This window comes from Vespula pensylvanica, chromosome 7 (assembly GCF_014466175.1).
Source record: "Vespula pensylvanica isolate Volc-1 chromosome 7, ASM1446617v1, whole genome shotgun sequence".
Taxonomy (NCBI): domain Eukaryota; kingdom Metazoa; phylum Arthropoda; class Insecta; order Hymenoptera; family Vespidae; genus Vespula; species Vespula pensylvanica.
Window position 1 is genome coordinate 2,152,940 of NC_057691.1, and position 24,942 is coordinate 2,177,881.

Below are 24,942 nucleotides of genomic sequence, written 5' to 3' on the forward strand. Positions count from 1 at the left end.
TGCAATCGATTTTGATAATTATTGTATGAAAATTCCTTATTCATCTTATTCTTCGTATCTCGCATAACAAATCCGAGAATATGTCGTAAGAATCGACATTGAAAATACATCGGGAAATGAGAAACGACGTAGCGTAATTTTCTCGTGATCTCATTCCCTCTCTCATGTGTCGCATACCACTCTAAACTGGGACAAGTACCAACTTATCCAAATGAAACTAATTAGGCTGGGCCCCGGGATACTGCTCGGGTTGGCTCGACGATCTCTTCATCTTAAAATTTAAACGCAATGGCAATGATAAAATTGGACTTCTTGCTTCCGCGTTCCGTGTTCCGAAGCACGTAGACGAGACAAAGATAAATGGATAGACAAATGAAAGATTTCAGAAGGAAAACACAAAAAGGAAAGTCCTACGTCTAGCAATTTACTTTTCTTGCATTTAAGATTTGTTTCTTGCAAATATCGATTCCTATGAAACTAACGTCGAATCCTCAAGCTCATTCGTTCTAAAACGATGTATTGAAAGAGCTTAACGAGTAAATTTAATTCAAGGATTAGATATTAACGACAGGAAGAAGCTTATTACTCTCTTCTAAGGATTAAGTGTCATTGAGAGATAGATCAAGTTCTTTATTTAATTGCTAAGGCTTTCAAATGAAGAACTCCTTATTTAACCAATAGGGTTACGCGAAGAATCGAGAAACTTGTTTCCTTTTAAAGCTTCGTGATAAAAAATACATCAAGCGAGGCTTTCTCACGAGTCTTCCATAGAGCTTTCAAAGAAAACTAAAAAAGCTTCCAATTGCGAAGGTCGTTCTTTTGATAAAAGTAATGCGATCGTTAATGACCAACGAAACTTTTTGTTGTGTGCGAACATTCTTTTCTCGGAAACTCCATTCTATCGTTTCTCTATTGAAAAAGAGATGGAAGGACAAATGTAAAAATAATATATAAAAAGAACTATATATATAACGTGTAAATGGCTAATCGAGAAGAAAAACAAAAAGAGAGAGAGAGAGAGAGAGAGAGAGAAAGAGAAACAGAAAAACAAATGATTTTATCGGAAATATAAATCTTGTAAATTTCGATCAAGATCGTTCGATCGTATCGATTCGAGTAAAGTAGTAATTGACACGAAAATGCATTTCTACGTGACACTGAAATAGTCCAAACGCAACGAGTTATCCTCGGTGATAAATTTAGAAACGTTCGAGTATATCGCGCTCGTTATATCGATTTCGATTCTATATTGGACCTAAATCACGTTGTACGTTGTAAAAAGACGGAAAGAGGAGACAGAGGGATAGAGATAGAAAGTGATAAAGTCAGCTTTAACGTAAAAACGACGGTTCCTTTTGAAGATTTCCATGGTATATATTTGTACCTAACGTTCCTACGTGACAAAGTTTTCCTCTAAGGATTTGAAGACGTGAATGAGGATACAAGGAAAAAAAAAAGAGAGAAAAAACCAAGAGAGAGAGAGAGAGAGAGAGAGAGAGATAAAAGTAGTAAATGTCACTGGTAAAAAATTTCGAAACATCTAATAATAAAGTAAATGTCTACGTGCGTTCGACGTCGATCAAAGTTCGTTCTTCGATTTAACGATTCTAATGATTTTTTCGATATCGTAAGCAGAACTTTAAATCCAAAAGCAAGCGAAAAGTTTCCATTTCGAAGTGAAAATGTCGCGTCGGCTGATATCGGACTAATACTACTTCTATCTATCTTTCTCTCTCTCTCTCTCTCTCTTTCTCTCTCACATATAGGTATTACCGGCTTTTTCTTTTACTACCTTTGACCCAGCTTTGTAAGCTTCGATATATTGCGCGCACGAAATTATTCGATCGATTTGAGACCCAAGCTAAATCTCTTTTCGCAAAGCACTCTGTGCTCCATGTAAAAGGAAAAGAGGAGAAAGACGGAGACAGATAGAGAGAGAAAAATCGTAAAACCTTTTTAATACGTTATCATAAACAAAAAATCCGTAGAGTGTTTTGTAAAATTAAAGAAAAAATTCTATTGGAAATAAATACTAATTATAAGATTATATATATATCGTTATTATCGATTTACTTGTTCTTTGTTCTGATCACTTGTCACGCGTGGAATGAAACATGTCCGTAACAGAATATGTTTGTTAACTCATTTCTGTTAGACGGCGAAAGAGATTTAAAAAAAAAAAAAAAAGAAAAGATAGAAAATTAAATAAATAAATAAATAAATAAATAAATAAATAAATAAGTGTCTACTATGGTATTTTATGCGTTTGAATACATTTATCGTGTGACATAACTTTGTATAAAGAAAAGTTCAGGAAATGAAACGAATTCTGATCGAACACGTTATATAATAAAAGTGATCGAAATATTTTCATTGTATTTCGGTAGTATGGAAACGAATTCAAGTGAGATAAGAATTGAACGTGTGAACGGAGAAAGGGAATAAAGAAAATGAAATATTTCGTTCTTTCCGTACTTTGAACTCAAGAACCACGAGAACGCTATTTTTATGACGTCCTTCACGAAGAAAATCGCAGTCTGTCCGAGAAAAAGAGAGAGAGAGAGAGAGAGAGAAAGGGGGAGAGAAAGAGAGAGACAGACGGACAGAGAAAGAAAGAAAAAAATAAAATGGTAGAAGAATTGCAACACAGGTAGAATTTTTTTTATCTATGATAAATGCTATATGAGATAACATCTCTCTCTCTCTCTCTCTCTCTCTCTCTCTCTCTCTCTGCCTCTCTCTTTTTCTCTCTCATTAATTAGTTCCTCAAGGAAAACAAGCAAGCAAAAAAGATGTCATTTAAAAATATATGCGTGTATAGTTTCTATTGACATGAATGTATGTGTATACTTATAACAAGTGATTGATAACATGATCTCGTTAATATCGTCTTGTTATTTTTTTTTTCTTCTTTTATTTTTCCTTTACTTCTTCTTTTTCTTTCTTTAACAGAATGCAAAACATAGATGTACCGTCAATTTCGCGTTGTTAACACGACAATTGCATTCACGGATACGATACATACACGGACACGTATAAAAATATATGACATCGAATCATATTTTTCTCATATACGAATAGAATAGTACGGAATAGATGGAATCTCTTCTATTATTATTGACTGTCGGTATAGGCACGCAATGTGAAAATTATTTCTGGTTAAAAATATAACGCGATAGGTTCCCTTCGTTTCTCGAATAACTAAGAAGAGAAGAAAAGCAAGTGGGAATTAAATTCGCTGTGTGAACGGGGAAAGGAAGAAAATCGATTATGGGAAGGATTTATTTAACACGATGAGATGGGAGAAAAAGAATTAAAAGAAAAAATAAAACAGAAAGAGAAAGAAAAAGACGGATGATACTTTTACGAGTGAGAAAATTGTACTCCGTAAGTAAACTGGATACTCGATCGACCTTTTATGGTTCTGTCTAGGGTTTGTGACGTTAGAAGATGACGTAAACCGCGAAGAATTTCTCTCGCTTATATTTCGCGAAAGAAATCACTGTCTTTCTCTCGTTTTATTTCAGATTTCTTATTCTCCGATTTCTTTTCACAAGGATTAACAAAAAATCAATGAAATCTTTAAGAACATCATCGATAAACGAGATCAACAAATTTCATCCTTCTACTTACCGATAACACGTTAGATCAGTGATCGAATACGATAAGAAAAAATAAAGAAGAAATAGAAAAGAAAAAAAAAGAAAACAAAATTAAAACAAGAGTAGAGAAAAATACTGAAAATACGAGCATTCCTTCCTCTTTTCTTTTTTTTTTTTTTTTCTCTGAAGTATAATTCGAAACTGTGCTTGTGTTATGTAAACCAACCTATGTTTAGCTCTACGATTCGTATGAAAGTTTTCATGTCGACCACCTAAGCTTCGAAAGAAGCTCGAGCAGTGTAGACTAAGCTAAATTTGTATGCTTTATTTCTTTCATCATCGATTTACAAAGTCAGTCATAATAATGAAAGTTTGGCAATCGAACTCTTATTTTTTTCATTTTCTCGTGAAAGATGTAAAGTAAGAAATATACGATCGCTCATTTCATAAACGAGTTTACACGAGAGCATCATCGTCGATAAGATGTCACTAACGTCATCGATAAGGAAATCCGATTGCGAGTTAAAGTCTCGTGGTGTAACGGGTTCATCGATAAGGAAGTCGTATCTATGAAAGGAGACCTCGACACGAAATAAAGATATATAAATATGTGTGTGTGTGTGTGTGTGTGTAACAAAAAAAAATAATCACGAAATAACGTAGAAAGTTTGTTTCTCTGTGACGAAATTTCTACGAGAATCTCTTTAAACGGATGCTTCAATTTCGAGGAAGAATAATCAGGAGAATACGAATGCGAGAAGTATTTCGAATTTTACACGGTATAATCGATTTCTGTTGATTATAATGAAATCTCTAAAATCTCTATATTACGAATACCGAGCATCGTTTTATTACTTTAATTTTATTATATCCTTACGATATTATAACAATAACAACGATGTATTTATCGTATATACGTAGCTCGTTTTTATCGTATATACTTATATATACATGACGTATATACACACACACACATCACATACGTATTATACGTGTCTGTGTGTATGTGTGTGTGTGTGTGTGTGTGTGTGTGTGTGTGTGTGTGTGTGTGTGTATATATATAAATATAACCGTTCTTCAAAACAAACGATTTCTAGAATGGACTTTCGTTAGCAAGAAGATAAAAAAGCGAAACGTAATACCAACGACAGCCTTCGAAACGAAATGTTCCTGTTATCGAATTGCCTCTATCCCATTCTCCCTTATCGATAAAACTTCAGTCTCCTATCTGATTGCCAGCCTTTTCCCTAAAGGGGAATTAACCCTTCAATTCGTCGAATGAAAAAAATAAAAACGAGCGAAATTTCGTGTGAAACAAAAAGAAATGTTAAGGAACATATTAGATGAATAAACGAATTAAAGGAAAACCATTGCGTTTCTATTTTAATTACACGAGAAGAAACCATCATAGTTTATTATTGGAAAGGGTGGTGGTAAGGAGAAAGGGGGAAGAAAAGGGAGGAAAAGGGGACTTTATCATCAAACTCAATATTCAACTAGTCAATCCGTTTAAAGTGAATCGAAGTGAACAATTTTGCTTCGTTATAGACAAGTCCTTCCATCGATTTTACTAGTCCCTTCGACAAAAGATACCACGTTGTTCCTCATTTGCCATAGTGTTTAGCCTGTCAATATAACAGAACCGTAGTAAAGTCGTTCGAGCAACCGGTTTTCCCATCGATGGAAACTGTCCGTCGGAAAATCAAACTAACGTAAACTGACAAAAGTTAGTCGATATTCCATGCTTAAGGGGAAAACTTCCTACTAGCTTTTCCTAACAGAAAGTTCGTCATTTCACGTAATTCAGTTGATTAACGAGTACGTATTTAAATACCGTTAGACGGAAGGAAGAAAAGAAAGGAAAAAGGAAAGAAAGAAAGAAAGAAAGAAAGAAAGTAGCAACTTCTTTCATTACATTTACAACGTAATTCATAAAATCGTCCTCAATATCGAACGAACAGGAACGATAGTACTTATCACGAATCACGAGAGCCCCTCGAGAGTCCAGATAAAATCTTATTGAATCGAACGAGTAATAATAAGCGAATGGTAATAAATAATATTGAAAATTTTTAACGACGGATCGCCTTTAGGACTCACTTTTTTTTATGTATATCTTTTACGCACACATTTATAAATTTAGAAGCAGTTAGACACGCACGCGAGTGTGCAAGCATATACACGTAAGTATGCACGCACGCACGCACGCACATACGCGCACACACACACACGCACGCACGCGCATATACACGAATGAACAGATAGAAGGAAGATGCTTTCAACAGCGTCGTCAATGAATCTGAATTCCTTCTAAAATTCTTTAATCAACAAACTCGTTTTCAAATATATGTATGTGTATGTGTGTGTCTTTCTCTCTGTGTGTGTGTGTCTATATACATATATATACATATATATATATCCACAAGTAGAAAAGCTACGAGCAGGAAGGCACGACCCGATTGTCGATCGACGCGCGATAAGCCTAAGTTCACCGACCGACTGTGATCGAGTGGGGGAGAGAGTGAAAGAGAGAGAGAGAAAGAAAGAGAAAGAAAGAGAGAGAGAGAGAAAGAGAGAGAGAAGATATAGAAGAGAAAGAGAGAGAAAGAGAGAGAAAGAAAAGAAGAAGTATGAGTATACGTATGTGTCGACGTATATCACGACGTGATAGTGAGAGTTTTGATCAGTGGATGACGCAAGCAAATATAGTTTCTTCGGGGTGGAGAAAATGCTGAAGAATGAAAGAAAGAAAAAGAGAAAGAGAGAAAGAGAGAGAGAGAGAGAAAGAGAATGAGACACGATAAAACGTACGTATATAAGATGAGCGTTGTCAAACACCTCGTGTTTGCCGCGATGTCGAATACTGGCCGGGGTGTTCTGGTTTCGCAGAGATTTCTCGTGGGGGTAGGGACGACAAAGAGAAGGGGGAGTAGGATGTGGGTTCACGATTTGCGCGGGAAGCATGCGCGTTGTAACCGCGCATCGTCTCCCCTTCTCTTTCTCTCTCTCTCTCTCTCTCTCTCTCTCTCTCTCTCTCTCTCTCTCTCTCTTTCTCTCTCTTACTCTACTCACTCGCTGTCCTTTCTGCATGATCATCAGCAGTCGTCCCCTTCTCTTCATGTCTCTATCTCTATCTCAGTCTCTCTTTCTCTCTCTCTCTCTTTCTCTCTCTCTCTCTCTCTCTCTCCCTCTTTCCATTACTCGTCATTAAGAGGGAAAAAGAAAACGAAGAAAGAGACTCTAACCACTAACGCATCGGAAAATCGGCTACTACGTTCCAACCTCGACTGACCGAAATTATTCATTTCCTATGGGCGACCAATCAAACACGTTTATTCGCGACACGTAACACATGTTCCTACGTTGTCACATGATCAAAGCAAAGTTCATTGATGCAACTGGCGAATCTAATGAAACGGAAACGTAATGGGAACGCGTTTGCATCATCTTCTTGATGACGTTAAAACATACCCGTAAATTCAAAAGGGAATTATGAAAACAAAGTGGATTGCTGTTCCTTTTCTTTTTTTTTTTTTTCTTTCTTTCTATTTCTCGTTCCCGATGTTACGAATTCAACGATACTCGACCAAAAGAAAACGTTACTTTTCCGACGGGATTTTTTCTTTCTTTTTCTTCCTTTCCTTTTTTTTTTTTTTTCATTTTTATCACGGATCAACGAAGCCCCACGGAAATCGCAAAGAATCTTAAGTTATAGCTCATGAAAGAAACATCGAGACGTGTTACCGTCGTTTCAATCGTGCGACGATTTTTCTTTCTTCCTTTTTTTTTCTCTTTTTCTTCTTTGAAACGATCGCCTTTGCAAGTCATCGTCTTAGCAAACCGACCGTAATTTTCTCTCTAACAAAAAATTCATGAGCCAGTTTACACGAGTACGATGCATTAACCACGCCGAAAACGTTAAAAAGTCTCAACTAATCGACCACGTTCATTTTTGTTATTCACTCGTATTTTATTATCCACTCCTTTTTTAATCGTGAAAAATAAAATAGTAAGTAGATATTATTCGTGTCTTTCAAAAATTAGTAAAAGGAAGAAAGGAAAGAGAAAGAAAAAAGAAAATAGAAATGCAGATGAAGAGAGAGGAAGAAAAATAGAGGAAAAAAGAGAGAGAGAGAGAGAAAGAGAGAGAGAGTACTATTATTCATGCTTGAAAAAGTTACCGCTAAAAGTATTATACGAATTTCTCAAACTTTCTTCCAACAAAAAAATTTGGACAAATTTCATTCGAATTTTCGTACGAAATTATGGATATCAATTATTCTAATCGATTCGGGCTTTTCTCATTGCTTTGGAAGAAGAGAACTCTCGTCAAACTTATCTTAACTTCTCATTTTATAATCGATTTTCACGAACTAGTGATAAGAAATTTCAATAACGATAGAAATATAAGAGTTTTAATTTATCTATCACGATCACGATTTCGTTACGTAAAGAAGAAAAACGTGCGAACCTATTTCTCATTGTTTTTTCTATTAATACCATTCGATCGTTTTCCCTCGGTTACGTGTTTATTTCTCCAGAGCAGATATTAAATGAACAAAGATTGCGTTTGTAAGTTACTATGACACTATCGTGTGTAATAATATCGGTGTATCGTGTCAGTAATATCGTGACTCTGACATTGTAATGAAACGAACAAACGTTTTATTAATTCTACTGCATAACTAAAATGAGAATTCACATACAATGAAAGAAAGAGCGTGGTTAACAGAGAAATCGGTAGCACGAGCCAAGTTATCAAGTTTCTTATGTAAACACACTGTACACATGTAAGTTTCTCATCGATTAGATAAATACATATCATCGCGATCGTACGCATCGTGTAATGAAAAAACTTTAGTCCTTAAAAATCGAACGACCTTGTAATGTTTTATAGATGTACGTAGATACTTATATTTCTTAATAAACCTCTCGAAGCATCGTTCATTAAAAATATGCGTCTCCGTGTCCGTAGGAGAACGAACTTAAGTAATAAAAGGTCAACTTTAACGATGTTCCATGATAGAAGAGTCTGCTTGATTAGGTCATCCTGGCTACGTTAATGACTCCTAATGCTTTAACAGCTTTTCATATTCTCGATCGTTCGTACGATCGTCACGTAGAACGGTATGCGCATAATATTGTACATATTACGAGTTTTACGTAAGACATTGAAAAGCAAGAATTATTCTCCAATTGAATTTTTCTAGGGAATTAAAAGAAACGTAAGAAAATCGCGATAATACATCGCGATAAAGTTTATTAATCTTAATTATTAATCGTCGATGATAAATGAGAGAGGTCGTAAAATTCGAACGTTATTCAAATCGATCAAAAACTTTATTCTACCTACGAAGAACGTTGTTCTCTTTATTAATGATAAGAAGAGAAAGGCAAGGAAAGAGAAAGAGAGAATGATAGATAGAGACATATCGCACTTTAGGAAAATGGATCGATTCGAAATTAGCTACTTATGAGATATATTCGCCGAGTTAAGATCGCTGACGTCACGTTGCAAGTACCATTCGCTTTGTGGTAGTTTACGGGCTTGTGACTGATCGCAAAAAATACCAACAGGCCAGTAAACTCGGTGTCGTGTAAAATCCTTGCGGGAATTACGGCCACTCGCCGAAGTTAATTTCGATGGGCTGCTTTTCTTTTCTTTCTCATTTTTTTTTCTTTCTTTTTTATACCTCATTTTACGAGTTATAAAAGTACGTACCTACTATCTTAGGAGAAACGCAGTAGCATAGCAAACTCGTCGTCAATTATTTAACGCGAAGATGAAATCGCAAATGACGCAAGACGTACCATACGTGTTACAATACGTATTTACTTATGGTCCTTCGTCATTCGGCTGACTATATAACGAGTCGTATCACTGCATTCGTATCGTCTAACTCAATTCGAAGCTGATGCAATGATATATTTGTTTTCTCTTCTTTCTTTCTTTCTTTCTTTCTCTCTCTCTCTTTTTCTTTTTTTTTTTTTTTTTTTTTTTTTTTAATAAGAAAACTAGTTTTCTATGTAATATTTAGATACGATCGAGATATATGAAAACGTTATTTAAATATATGACTTTGAGAACCGAAGAAAACTTTTTATTAATTATTTTCTAATTGAACGGAGACGGTGAGAAAAAATTTTTAGAATGCTGCTCGCGTGACGATCGAAAATCATACAACATGTACACACACACACACACACACACACAGATATTTGTAGATACGTGGATTTGTTACGTCGCAGTGTTGACATGTGAACGCTGCAATTAAGAGGATTGAGCGTTAATTGAGCAAATCGTTGTTTGCGTAGCTCGTTCTTTTAATACTCATTTACGTATCTAGACTTAGGCGATAAAAAAGTCAAGTAATGAAACATTCTCTCTTTCTCTCTCTCTCTCTCTATATATATATATATAACCTGTACATATATATATAACATATATATATATACATACACGCACACATATATTTTTTTTTCTTTCTCTCACTTTATAGTCTCCAAAGTTTCGAAGTTATCGACGGCAATGTTTCGTCGAACGCATATTCGATTCACTTGGTAGAACGTGCCCGATAATCCTCTCAACGACAGATGGAGAGAGGAGAAGCATATAAAACGTATATAACAGAGAGCCCTATGAGAATCCCTCATCGGCTGCTTGTTTGCTCCACTTTAGATAAAAATATTTACGTGCCATGCACTTTCGTTCTTACGCTACTACAACGATACTTACACTTCTCCTCCTCTCAATAGAAAAAAAAAAAAAAAAAAAAAAAGAAAAAAAAATAGATAGACGAAATAATAATTGACGCGTACGCGACTTCTCGATCGTACGAAATCATCGTCCTATTTTTAATAACGATCGATCATTAATCATAATTTTTTCTAAAGCATATACCATAACGTATACGTAATGCATATACATACATACGTATATAATTTTCATATTTCCTATGCAAATACGTTATTATTAATCATCGGTTATTATTCTTTGGTGTATCTTTTAAAAAGAGTTCGTTCCATTTGGAATTCTTAATTAAATGTAAAATGATGTGACGCACCTTAAAGAACCTTCTTCTCCTTGTATATTTTTCCCTTCGTTATTTCTAATGGCAAAAGCAGGACATCTAAATTACGTAAGTAGCCGGACTTACCTGTACTGATCGGTAAATATCCTGAAAATAAGAATTTGCATTTATTTTACAACGTTCCACTATTTGTCCGACATGCTTGTAAAAATATACGCACACACCTTTCCTTCTATGAATTTTTTCATTTTTATGCATTACTGCGTACAAGCCAATGACATTCCAATGGACGCGATAATGGAATACGTTTTTATATATATATATAAACGTATATATATATTTATTTATATATATATATAAAGACGAAAAAGCTCGTACATCTTGTGAAAAAAAGAATTATAAAAAAAAAAAAGAAAAAAAAAGGAAAAAGAAAATTAGCCTTGAATTACTTTTTCGATAATTAGCGAAGCGTTCGAAACTCCTTCTTTTCAATTTTATTCCATTTACGATATATCGGATTTTATTAATTCGTACGACAGCACCAGAGTCTCGAAGCTAATTACTTGTTAATATCTATCTAATCTCTAATCAACGATACTACTTAATCGTTTGCCAATTCGATAGCTCAGTATACTATTGCAAGCATCATAAATATGTTAGTTAATAAAATATTAATAAAATTGATTATATCTAGTCTATGTATTAAAAAAAAAAAAGCGGTGTCGCAGTGTTAAAATAGATTAGGTATTGGTTCGTGTGCATTTTTGCTACTGTACAAGGTACTCTTGGGATTAATAAATAGAGAAGTAAAAAATGTGAATATGTAAATAGTGAAAATAGAGTGATGCGCTTACAAGCAGAAGAAAGAAGGAAAAAGACAAAAAAAAAAGAGAGAGAGAGAAAAAAGAAGAGAAGGAAAAAAAAAAACTCTCATTGCCATAGTTCTTCCATGACCTTTTCTTTTTACCATCAGTTTCAATTAAAATGAATTCTGTATTTTGTACAAAGCTCAAAATGAAAAGTTCACAGTGAATCATAGTGTGGGAGTAAAGGGTACAAGTTGCTTGTCGGTCGAACTCTGGCAAAAATCAAATTTCACGTTTCCACAAAAATTCTCGCATGCATGTTTAAAATTTATATATGGATAGGAGAGAGATGAGCCTGGAATTTTAGTGTTAGAAAGAAAAACAATGTGAAACAATGTTTCTCTCATTTACAAAGACCGATTATTGTGGCGGGGGGTGTTAATCAGATTTGTGAAGTGTATTGTCTAAATGTAAAGAAAACAAATGAAATAGGAGAATAAATAATAGGATCGATTACATACGCTCGCTCGACAGGAAGCTCTGTCTCTTTGAACCTGCAACCCAAGGATCACATAGATGATATTTTTTTTTTTTACACCCCGCACCGATTATTGATAATTTGTAATGAGCGAAAATTTACAAAGACAAAAAAGGAAAAAAAAAAATATTCATATTTAAAAACTCATGATACAATCATTGATATTTCGTTAAAGAAAATGTACGAACTAACGAAACGTTAATAGTCTTTAATCTTTCTAAGATTAAAAATTATCGCTAATATTAAATTCATTGGTTTTACGTAGAAAATTTACAAACAACATTATTTTGTAGAAATTTTCTTCGTATATAGTTGAATCTTAATCGAAAAACTTATCGTCGTGTATGTAAATTTTTTACGTAGAAACGAGCCAAGAATGATGAATGACAAACGTATGATCAATGAAAACGAATGTAAAATATATCGTAAGCATCACCGTCACCAAAGCTACAAATATACTTTTTAAGCTACACACTTATGGCTGTTTTCATACAGCTCTCGTTACATATGACGAAGAAAAACGAAAAGAAAAAGAAAAAAAATAATAATAAAAAAAAAAAAAAAAAAAAAAAAAAACAGAAAAATAATCTTACGTGTTCTGAAGCTCGAAACGGCCTTCGAGCATCTTTCGAAATATCGAAATGATGTATCTACATTCTTTGGCGTGAGCAATCGTAGCTGCGTGCGAATTTTTATACGAAACATCAACGAAGGGATTATTATCACGTGATTTAAATGGCCTCGTTTATCGATTATATTAAAGGAACAAATGTAAACAAATCAATGACGAAGGTTCCTTCTTCTAGTTCCTCGATAAAATCGAGTCTCCCACGAGTCTTTTCTAGTTACCTACATTATCAATGGCAAAATCTATTTCCACAACTACAGAAACCTGCTATACCAACGATCAATAATCCCGTCGTTGCACGTAGAAACTAAAGTGCATCGGACGATATTGCAGATTCCTTTCTTTGAAAAGAAAGATGCACGAGGTTCGTTCGATGGACGTTTTCGAAAATCGAATTAAAATCATGAGAAATATTAAATTACTTTGAAATGATTATTATTACAAGGACGACGATAAAATTATCGATCTTCGTCGATTCTTAAACGATTCTACATCGAACATAATAATCTCTTCGTTAATTTACCTCGATCCTCGATTACCTCATTAGATTTTCTTAGATATGTGTCCGAGAAAAAAGAAAGAAAGAAACGAAAAAGAAAAAAAAAAAAAGAATTACAAGCTTCTTACCTTTCACTGGCAATGGAACTGTTTCGAGACATCGACTTCGGTGACATCTCAAAATCGCTGTCACTCCGATAAAGAAAACTCTCCCTTCTTTGTGGTAGCGTTTGGAGGACCAAGCCTGCGCTTGGCGAGGCTCCTCCACCACCACCGGCACCACCGTCCAACGTCGAAGCTCCATTTTCGACGTCGAAACTGTAATAATATAAACAAAATTCAAGGTCAGTAATCTGTTCGATATCGCAAAGAAGACAAAAAAAACAATCACAATTAAAACACGTGTCACGATTTTGTTTATAAAATAATCTTTCTTTTATATACCAGAACGATCCCAACTGTGTAATATATACACACTGTGTAATATACATACACATGGACACACTTGTGTTTACTAAAAAATATATTAAAACATCAGCTATGTACATTAATGAATATATTGTTGTATCGTATATCACGCGTACGAAAATCTTTTCGTTTGGTTCTATCGTCGAATAGAGGGACAAACGTTCTATTCACAAGATATTTTTCAATGAAAACAACGACTGTTCTCCGTTGGGGTCTTCGACCATATACGCAACTACACTCATCTTTTAAGAAGACACATACAACGGAAATAAATAAAACTTGGGAAACGATTGGATACTTTCGTTAAAACAAACATTAGCCATCTGAAAGATTCTCTTTATCCTTTCTCTGGAGCGTGTCTCAAAAGCAATTCACTACTTTAACGAATGAATCGTACAACATATCTAACGTGCGTCAATGGAGACTTGGAACAAAAGGTCTATATTTTATTGAGTACCATAGAAAACAAATCTTTATATCGTTTTCGTTATTCTCGGTTATTGACACACACACACACACACACACATATATATATATATATATATTGTTGCGCATTATGTCGAATTGAAAGGAGAAAAAAAGAAAAAAAGAGAAAAAAGGGGAAAAAAAAGATAGAAAAAAGAAAAAAAAAAGAGAGAGAGAGAGAGAGAAGGAAAAATAAGTGAAGGAAATTAAAACGACGTAGTAAAACAGATTTATCTCTTTCACGCTTAATTAGTATTCCGAAGCAAGTCTTGTGTAAACTATTTATTATCGGGACAATGGAAATTTGTTGAATTATTTACTTATGTAGATGTATATATGTATGTGGCTCGGTTAAAAAGAGAGAAAGAGAAAAAAGAGAGAGAGAGAGAAAAAGAGAAAACAACAATATTATTTTATTTTCGTTTTAAAAATATACAAAATGGTATATTATATGTTCGAATGTTATTATTGTTATTAGTAAGATTCATAAAAATTTAACCGTATTTTGCGTAGGACTTCTCTAAAAGAATTTTCCAAAGTATCGAATCCTTTTTTTTTTTTTTTTTTTTTAAACAATTCTAAAACAATCCTTAAATAACATTCTCCACAAACTTTTCTTTTCTTCTTCTACTTTTCTTCTTCTTTCGTGTCATCTATTTATTTCTTATCTATTTAATATCTTCTCTTTCCCTTCTCTTCTTGTTCGTCCCTGTTGGTCGGTCATTCGTTTATCTTCCAATATTTTTTTTCTTTTTATTTCTGTTTATTTTTCTTTTTATCTTCAGAAAATATACGTCCAAACGAATCTCCAGAAAATTTCATTCGATATATTTCAAAAGTGTCATCAAATGGAACTCGTACTAGTTCGTGAGAATGTACGATTTCTAATTACATATGGAAGATAACGTCACCCTTTACCCTTACATTCATGTAACATCGAGTATATTCGTGTATAGAGTAAACGTTCTTTGATTAACCTTAACGAGAAACGTCTTCCATATATGAGCACAAATACACATACATACATATACCTACACACATACTCATACGCATACATATAGATGTACTTACACGCATATATATATATATATATATATATATATATATATATCCTGTATACGTCTATCTTGTGTCTGACCAATGTCAAATATTGACCTATTCCACTGCGTTACTCAAGACTACGCTATCAGTTATATAATTTAAGATTTCTGAGATAGACAGTGAAGTGTTCCGAGAGATAAAACGGGAGTATAATCCATCGAACGCTAATATGATGCAATATACGTGCAACAAGGGAAAGGAAACGCATAAAAAAAAAAAAGAAAGAGAGAGCCAGAGAGAGAGATAGAGAGATAGAGAGAGAGAGAGAGAGAGAGAGAGAGAGAGAGAGACATACTAAGAAGACAAAGAAAAAAAATTACAAAAAAAAAGAAAATACAAAAAGGAGAAAAAAAAAACGAATTTCTTTTGTATCTAATGTAACGTTATGTCGACAAGTAACTAGCTCGTCGTTTTCAATGGTAATTATTATGCTCCATTATGTAAGCAAACAATTAATTCTCTAGCCTTGCCATTCAACGTTTGATAGTTTGCGGCCGCTAGCAACATGGTTACCGAACATCGCACGCAAACAATTATCGATATAGCTAACGGCACACGTGCAATAATGACGTGACTAGAGTAGTTTTCCTTAGAAAGAAAGATCTCTCTCTCTCTCTCTCTCTTTCTCTATTTCTCTTTCGAAAGGACGAAATAAATCATTGTTTCATATTCAATCGTAGAGAACATCGTTATCGGAAAAACTTCGTTAACGAAGAGTTTCAAGTTTCGTTCGATCATTTTCCAAGATATTCGATCGCTGCGTTAGATAAGAAAAAGACTTTCGCACATATATCATAGCTTGAAAAGTTTCAAAGGTGCGTCTTGTTTGTTCGAGGAAGATACAACGACCAAGCCTTGTATCGGTCGATAAAGTTAAAATGAGATCGATTAAAAGTTTGCTTCCGTTTCGTATAGGGCACACCTTTTTTCGTGTCAAGTATATAAGCTTGGAACGCGCAATCGGACAAAGAGGATTTTACTTTAGCTCGTTAACCAACGGAAAGAGTTAAAATCCATCGAAAAGATTTGATTCAACCTTTTTTTTTTCACGATTAAAATATTTATATATATATATAAAATTTTGATTACAAAAATCGTATGGTAGAAGGACGGCTGTAATATGATCGTAATAATTTTTTTGTAGGTGGACGCGTAAAGGAGGTATGAAAATCATTTTACAATTTTTTTAAACAATATTATATGTTTTCAATTGCATTAATAGATGTAGCTTGACATTCTCTACAAAAAAGTATTAACCCATGTATACCGAAAAATTATTGGTTTGGGAGATATTTTTACAACTATGTTCGTCAATACGGAAAGTGAAGCCTTACGAGCTTTTCAGTTTTTAATTTTATATATTGTTAATTATTAATAAATTTTTTATTCTTTATTTTCAATAAACAAAATAAAATTTACGTAATTAAAATAAAAATTTTAATGATTTCATTGTCGTTATATCATTATTACGAAGGGAAATACAAAGTTCGATATTAATAATTATTAACAAAATCGATTTTGTTATAACAATATTATTGCATTATTTAAATAAATAAAGAATAAATTACACTTGAAAATGGTCTTTGTTTCAAGTCTCTACGATTTTTCGTTCCGAAGATATCGGCTTCGAAAGATTTTCATTCATAATTCGTACACTACAGCTGATCGTAGTAATTATAGTAGGCCCGCGTAAATTCTTGGAATTTATATAGGTCAGTGTGTCACTGGGCTAATTTGAATGAAATTATATAGGTCAATGGATCAATGTAAAAGTCTTTCATTTAAATGGAAATATCTCTGGAACTAAAAGTCCTAGAGACTTGAATCAAACGTCATTTTAAAGGGCAGAATTTTCTCCATTTTTTCAACGTATTGTTAATAATTAATAAACAATTTGTTATAAACAATTTGTTATAAATAAATTCTTACGAACTAAATTCATCTTATTTTGCCCGAAAAAGAAATCAGATTGAGACTGATTTATAAAATTGCGTAAAGTAATTAACAAATTAATAAACAAATTACTTTTTTATCGAAGAAACAATCTTTTTTTATGTTATTAGATTTTTTATATATATCGGAATATCTTCGGAATTAAAAGTCATCGAGACTGATTAGAATATCATATTAAAGTGTCAGAATTTTTTCTATTTTTTCAACGTATTGTTAATAACTAATTAACAATTTGTTATAAACAATTTTTGTAAACAAATTCTTATAAAATAAATTCTTTTTATCTTTCCAGGAAAAAGGATTCAGATTGCGAATGATTTATAAAATTGGATAAATTCATAAATAATTAATAAACAAATTAATTTGTTCTATATTACGTAAGCGCAAAATAATGATGTAAGATAAGCTAAAAAACAATTATTCTGTTACTACTACTCTTATTACATTTTAATCGTATCGAAATATTTACTTATTAATAAATTAATAATTTTTCAATATACTTAAGTTAACATTTTTCTTTAAAGAATATCGAGCAGCATCGATAAATGTATCAAATGGATCAAAAACATATCATTTCATTAAAAAAAATATTCACCTTCGTATGCCCTTCACACGTACACCTACAAAAAAATTATTACTACCATAATATGGCCCCCTGCTATTGTACGAGTTTTATAAAAGAAGTTTCTGTATCCTTAGAAAAAACGGAGATACTCAAGGGGATCAAAGTTATTGCCTCACCATGTATATAGATTTATATATTATATATTATATTATACAATTGGATAAAAACGAATAAGTTATAATTTATATATATATATATATATATATATATATTGATGTTGGAAATTTTTATAGTTTATATGTAAATAAATAATATTAATATTTTGCATGGAAAATATTTAATATTTTATATCAAAATAAAGACAGCGTATATATATAATAAATGTTAGTAATTTATCTTAGCATTTTACTAAAATGAAATATTTAGTAAGTTATACCCAAACAAATAGAGGATTTAATATAAAATATCTAACATAGAGTATTTTATTTAATAAAACGTCCTTTAATATTTTACATCAAAATAAACAACACACTAGTATTTTTTATATTGAAGATCTCGACATTACTTATCGAGAAAATCAATAATAACAATCTACGATTCATTCATTTACCCAAGTGAATTTCTAATAGAAATAAATGTCATACATTTGCATTTATCGATCGAAAATTTCTTAAGTTAAGAGGTTAACAGGTTAAGATGGATCTTTTGTTATTTATGAAACCATGATTGTTAACGAGAAACGTTTCTAATTGCTTCGATAATATCCTTCATTTTGCTACCTTTGAATTTACTACGTTACTATGACAACAAATCATACCGAGAAAAGAGAAAATTCGCGTTCAAAGCGACGTATTACGATCATAAAATAGAGAACCTATATCGTGAATTCGAACATCGATACGACCACTTTTGCATTAATCACTTTGATATTCCAGCAAACAATGTCACGCCAATCGCAGGCGTTTACACAAGTAATATGTATATATATGTGTGTGTGTGTGTGTGGGTGTGTAGGTGTGTATATATCTGTGTATATATATATATATATAGTAGAAATCCAAGGTACAAATATATATTATGGTCGCATTTCGAAATTCGCATTCAAGTATATGCATGCGTTAAACTCGTTGAAATCTCATCGGTCTACGCAAAAGGGTTTTACAAAATCGGTTATAATTTATCAACGTATATGTGCAAAACTATGCGGCTTAACATTCCAAACGGAAAATCTTCTCGTTTACACGGTCTCCCATTTTACGTTGGTATCCACTTAGGATTTATGTTATTATGCAATCGTAAGAAAAAAAAAAAAAAAAAAGAAAGAAAAAAGAAAAAAGAAACATTTACATAAACACATGAATACGTAACTACGTATCGATAATAGAAATCTACGCAAATATTTACGTTCGGTTTAACGTAAATCATTGTCAGACAAACTCGTTAAACATACTTGATAAAAATGTACTTAATATCTTTTCTCCCTCTCTTCTCTCTATCTTTCTTTTTTTCTCTAATTGGATAGTTCTATTAATAATTAGCTAATTACTTAGTCTTTAGTCGCAAAGGCAAACGTAAGAGTGCTTGGCTAAAAGGAAACACGAATCGATATCTACTTGTCTCGAGTCTCGAGATAATTGAGAATTAATTATCGAAAACCGATTTATATACGGTTTACGAATTTTCTCGAGAAGATACGACACTTACATATAAATCATTTAAATAGATACAAGTTATATCGGAGAAATTTCCACGAGAGATATTGATATCTATGGATTTCTAGAAACGATTGCTAAAAACAAAACAAAAACAAAAAAAAGAAGAAACACACAGCAGTATCGATTATCCAGTTCGATGACAAAATCGGATATCGAGTACTACTACTCCAACATTTATTCTCCCTCCTATTTTTCTATTTTTTTCCTTTCCTTTCATCCATACGAGAAAGAGATCTTTTTTTTTTTTTTATCTTATTACTTTCTAATGAACACCGAAAGCGCACGAACATATAAATTCTCTTCGGTGATTCTTTTTCTATGAAATTCTCGATTAATTCGTTTCCTCTTGTTTCGTTCGACATTTCACATCCGATATAAAAGTTCATTAATATCGTCGTTCAACAAAGTGCATTAAGATAATTACCTAGTTACTCACTCATTTTGAACATCAATATATAATCGCTTAGTGATTTCTACTAAGAATCTTTACCTTTCTAAATAGTTATTTTTTAAATGTCAATTTATATTTCCTCCTTAAATTTCTTATGCACACACAACACACAGGAAATTTTCTTAATAAATTCAAATAATATCGAGAAAAAGTTAATGAAAAATATTCACCTTATTTTTCCTTTCCTTAGCTATTTACTCGATGAATATGGAAATATAAAATGAAAGTAAAATGGGAAGAAAATAAAAAATAGAGATAATCAAGAAAGAAACAAAATAAAATAGAGAAGGGACGTAGAAGAAAAATAAAAAGAAAAAGAAGAAGAAGATGATGAAGAAGAAAAAAGTGAAAGGAAACTTACGGGACAGCCACGTAGATAAGTTTTGAATGTGGCTTCGTTCGTGACAATGTTGAGACGCAACCACTATGTCTTCTAAAGGAGGTCAATGGAAGTGTTACCCTCATCGTACCAGAGTCCCTTCGCGCCAATCTCGACGAGACCTCGTGTGGTACAAGGATAGCGTAGTCGTTCATTTTTTAAAAATTGTCCACTAACGAGACACCTTTTTTTTCTATCTTTCTTTCTTTCTTTCTCTCTCTCTCTCTCTCTCTCTCCCCCACCTTCTTTACGATTATTCCCTACATCGAGAACCTTTCTCTTTTCTTTACTTTTCTATCTTTTCTTTTACCTCTTGTCGAAATCAATCGATAGGTGATTGATTTTTTTTTTGTGTACTTTTTTATCTCCTGCAAGATCGATCGAATTGTTCGATAAACGTCAAAGAAGATAACGAAGAAATACATAAATAAAAGAGATCGCTATCTTAATCGAAAAAGCACGTTCAACCAAAGGGTCTTCCTCTCCTCTCCCTCGATTCAATCCTAGAATTTGATCGCCGACGATCTCGCAATATAAAAGTTCTATTCGATCGTTCGTCCTTTTCTTTTTTTTTCTTACAGCTATTACTACTACTATTACTATTACTATTACTATTAGACCTACCACTACTTTTACTTCGTAAAGGATCGGGATTAACGTGGTTGAATCTTCTTCTTCTTTTTTTTTTCCTTTTTTTTTTCTTTTTCTTTTTCTTTCTTTTCTTTTTTTTTATTAGCTCGGAAGCAATGCATCCTTTGTACGCGTTTCGTCCATTTGCAAAATTACTTTTAATTCCGCTAGTTCGCGTGTAAACTTTGTCCGTTCGTTCGTATAGAACTAACGATCGAAAGGAACTTCGATCGAACGAGAAGAATTTTTATTATTTTCCTTAGAGAAAAAAAATGGACGAAAAAAGAACGGGAGAAAAAATGAAAAAAAAAAAAATGAAAAATGAAAAGACTCGTAACGGCCTCGACTTTACGATTCACTTTCTCTCTTTTTTCTTATTATACGGCTAACTTTCTTTCTCTCCTTCTACACACACACACACACACACATACATAACACGCACACTTCCAATTTCCAAGCAATTGAAGCTCGTTCCAAGCTCGATGACATAAACTATGAAACATCGTTGATATCCGACGATACGAAAAATGTTGCCAATAAAATTCGATCATCATGAATCATGAGATCATACTCCATCGATCGTATATGATGTGGAAAGAAGAGAAGAACAGAAGAAGAAGAAGAAGAAGAAGAAGAAGAGGAAAAAGTAAAAGAAAAAAAGAAACGAAAAGAAAGGGAAAGGAAGAAGAGGCAACAAGAATAAGATGGAAGAGAAAATGACAAAGTACGAAATGCTTCTCGAATTTCGTTTTCGTAAAGGACGAGTAAACATGCTTCTAGCGCGAGTCTCGTCAAAATGGAAATACATGATTCATGAAGGACGAAGTAGAAGGAAGTTTTAAAGGGAAAGTCGAACAAATTCGCGGCTTGATGGAAACCCCGTAAAGCCGAATCCGAGATAGACCGTGTATCTTGTACAATGTTTAAATATCCTCTTCTGTATTCTACTATCTTTATCTTTCTCACACTCTCGCACTGTCTTTTTCTCTTTCTCTCTATTTTATTTTATTCTTTTTTTTCATACTTGTTATCACGTATTTCCTTCTCTGTGATCGACGACAGTTATCATACCGACAACGGATGGGGACTCGATTAGCCGCTAGAATGTGCTTTAATTGCATTTTCAAAGAACACTGAAAGTTTACGGAATGCCGAGTGAAATTGTACAAGGATATCTACCGTTTAAACCAATGAAAATAGAATTACCATGGGAGAATAGTTTATCTTTGAATAAAATTTCGCTACGTCGAACGTACGATGAATATTTGTTCGAATTGTGGATATTCGGGAATATCTAACGCAAATATCGAATGTAGTAGATCGAAAATAGATATAATTGGAATCTATTTAATACGCATTTGAAACGAAATAGAATATTGCTCTCCTTTAACGTTTCCTGTACCTTCTTTTTCTTCTGTCTGTCTGTCTTTCTCTCTCTCTCTCTCTCTCTCTTTCTGATAATACTCGTGACTCCTTCGAAATGTCAACAGGTATCTATGTATGTATAGATGTATCTATGTAAACATGATGTAAACGAGTTTTAGCTTGTCGAGTTGTTTTCTTCTATAATGGATAAGAAACGAAGTGTTTCATTCTCGTATCATTTCTTCTAAGAATTGATTTATCTATTTCAATGATATATATATATAACAAATATAAAATATAATAACGACGGAATATTGTGTGTGTGCTGTATATCTGTATATATATGTATATATATATATATATATATATATATATGTATATATACATACACATAAATGTATAGATGCTAGAGAACGTAATATAAAAAAAAAAGTTAAGATATCCGGTACGCGTAAAATCGAAGAAGAAATGAGAACGAACGAGGCCGTGCATCAACGTTTTTTATGCAATAAACACAGCTCGGAAACGAGGAAGAAAGAGAAAGAGAGAAAGAAAGAGAGAGAGAGAGAGAGTAAAGCGTCTCTCGGAAACGAACACGCAATAAATTTGGAATAGCAATGAGCGGACGAGGAAAGATCGAAGCTTGGAATTCTTTCAAATGGTAGAAGAGAAATGGTCTAGATATAATTCACGGAAGAGTATTGGCTACAAATATTTTCTTTCTTTCTCTCTCTCTCTCTCTCTTTTTCCTTTTCTCTCTGCCTTTTCTTTTAATCAAATAACACAGACACGCGTTAACCTTGCTTTTTCACGTTTATCGGTCAGAACAAAGTCATAAATTTCCTATCGACGGAGACGAATCCGTGAAAGTTTTCGAGCTGATCGGAAATAATTCCTTCTAATGCTTCTTAGATGTTTATCAAGAGCGATGACGTCACTATGACGATATATATACATACACACACATATATATATATATATATATGTATTAATAAACGTTTGCAAAATATTTCCTCCATTAGCTCGAATTTTCGTCTATATGACTAATTTCTGTTATACAGAAGTTTACGTTGTTGTAAACCACGCCGCTTCTCGAAGGTCAATCTAATTAACTAATTCTAAGTAAACTTTGTTTATGTTAGAAGTAAACTATTGTTTCTTGTTCGGTCTTTGAACGTTGTTCCATCGAAATTTCGCATAACGAAATGCTTCTCTTTCTTCTCAGCGAACGATCATACATACATATATATATATATATATATATATATATATACACACATATATATATATATACACATATACACATATCAGAAAATAGTAAGTTTCATAAGCGATGAAACGATGATATCATTCATATTGCAAAAAAAGAAAAAAAAAGAAAAATGGAAGAAAACTTAAGAGAAAAACAACATAGTAATTCTCATTGATCGATATCAGAACGTTGATAATCACCTTGAAGTATAATACTTGCACTCATTCAGACACATACATGCACGCACGCACGCACATACACACACACACATTCACATGTTATACATTGACCATTCGGTTATTGACTTTCGTACAAATGTTTGACTAGATACAGAAAACTAACGAAGCCGATAACGTTGGGAAAAAAGCGTGAGACTTTCGCGATAATACGAGAACGAAAGAGTAGCTCGACGATAAAACCAAAATCTCAGATCGCTTCTCATTATTTAGGATTTCTCTTTCTAAATCGTCATCCTCGCAAAAATCCTTTTCGCCCCTAATTCTTTTCTTTCTATCCTTGAAAACGATCAAACTTTCTTTCGTAAAATCTTCTTTGACGTTTATATCTTTATCTTTTGATTCTTGATGAAAGATCCAAACGGATAAATTATTTCTACGACGCGAAAAAACGAAAGGTTCTCGATATATACCAATTATTTTGGATTTATTAAAGAATTGAAGAATTCGATACACGAACAACAACTTATCACGATCGAAAATCGCAGAAATATAAGTATAGCTATATACATACATACATATATACAACATACATATATACATATATATATATATATATATGTATGTATGTACGTACATATGTATGTATGTATGTATGTATATGTATATTTCGTATTTACAAAAGAGCACGATGCTCATCGGTCGCGTGCCGATCGCGAACTGACGGCAACCATACCCGCTTCTGTCGCTTATACGCAAGAAACAGTAAGAGGGAGAGAGACGGACGTACAGTGATCGCTCAAGCGCAACTCCGAACGTCGATCTTCACATCGTTTACTTTCGTCCTAATGAAAGAAATAAACCGAGGAAAGGTCACGAAGGGAGACAGAACAAAGGTTCAATGTTGATACAATAAAAATCGTTAAACTAAAAGAAACTACTTCGTGTTTCTGTATTTTTTCGTTTTTATTTATTTATTTATTTTTTTTTCTTAATACCAATTCCTTAGATAGATATTAGATCGTACAAAACGTACGTTGGCTATTCAAGTCAATTCAATTTAAATGGAGGTTTAAGAAAATATAGTCTTCATTATTCCATCTAATAAAGGAAGTGAAACAAACAAAGCTACATTTCCAGTCATCGTCCAATGAAATTTCTTCTAATGGCGGACGACAAAAATCGATTTTGCAATTTAATAATGCAGAGTGCTTATGAAGAGGCAGAGAATGATCGTGAACGCTTTTATCACGGTCTCGGAGAGACGTTTTCGATGTAATGAGAAGAAGAAAGAGAAGGCGAGAGAGAGAGAGAGAGAG

The 24,942-nt window shown here is 33.0% G+C and overlaps 1 protein-coding gene across 16 annotated transcripts in view; it reads right to left on the bottom strand.

Moving 5' to 3' along the window:
- Positions 1-24,942, bottom strand: part of LOC122630744 (cAMP-specific 3',5'-cyclic phosphodiesterase, isoforms N/G) — a 315,403-nt gene that overhangs the window by 45,039 nt on the left and 245,422 nt on the right. For 12 of the 16 annotated variants that reach the window (XM_043815576.1, XM_043815577.1, XM_043815584.1 and 9 more), the window contains 3 exons: positions 13,233-13,421; positions 11,961-11,993; positions 10,760-10,780 (listed from right to left, as the gene is read on the bottom strand). In XM_043815576.1, coding sequence (XP_043671511.1) covers positions 10,760-10,780; positions 11,961-11,993; positions 13,233-13,421 — 243 coding nt within the window. Of the gene's footprint in view, positions 1-10,759; positions 10,781-11,960; positions 11,994-13,232; positions 13,422-20,182; positions 20,775-24,942 lie in introns of those variants that run through there. The other 4 variants (XM_043815579.1, XM_043815571.1, XM_043815573.1 and 1 more) reach the window with 4 other exon arrangements.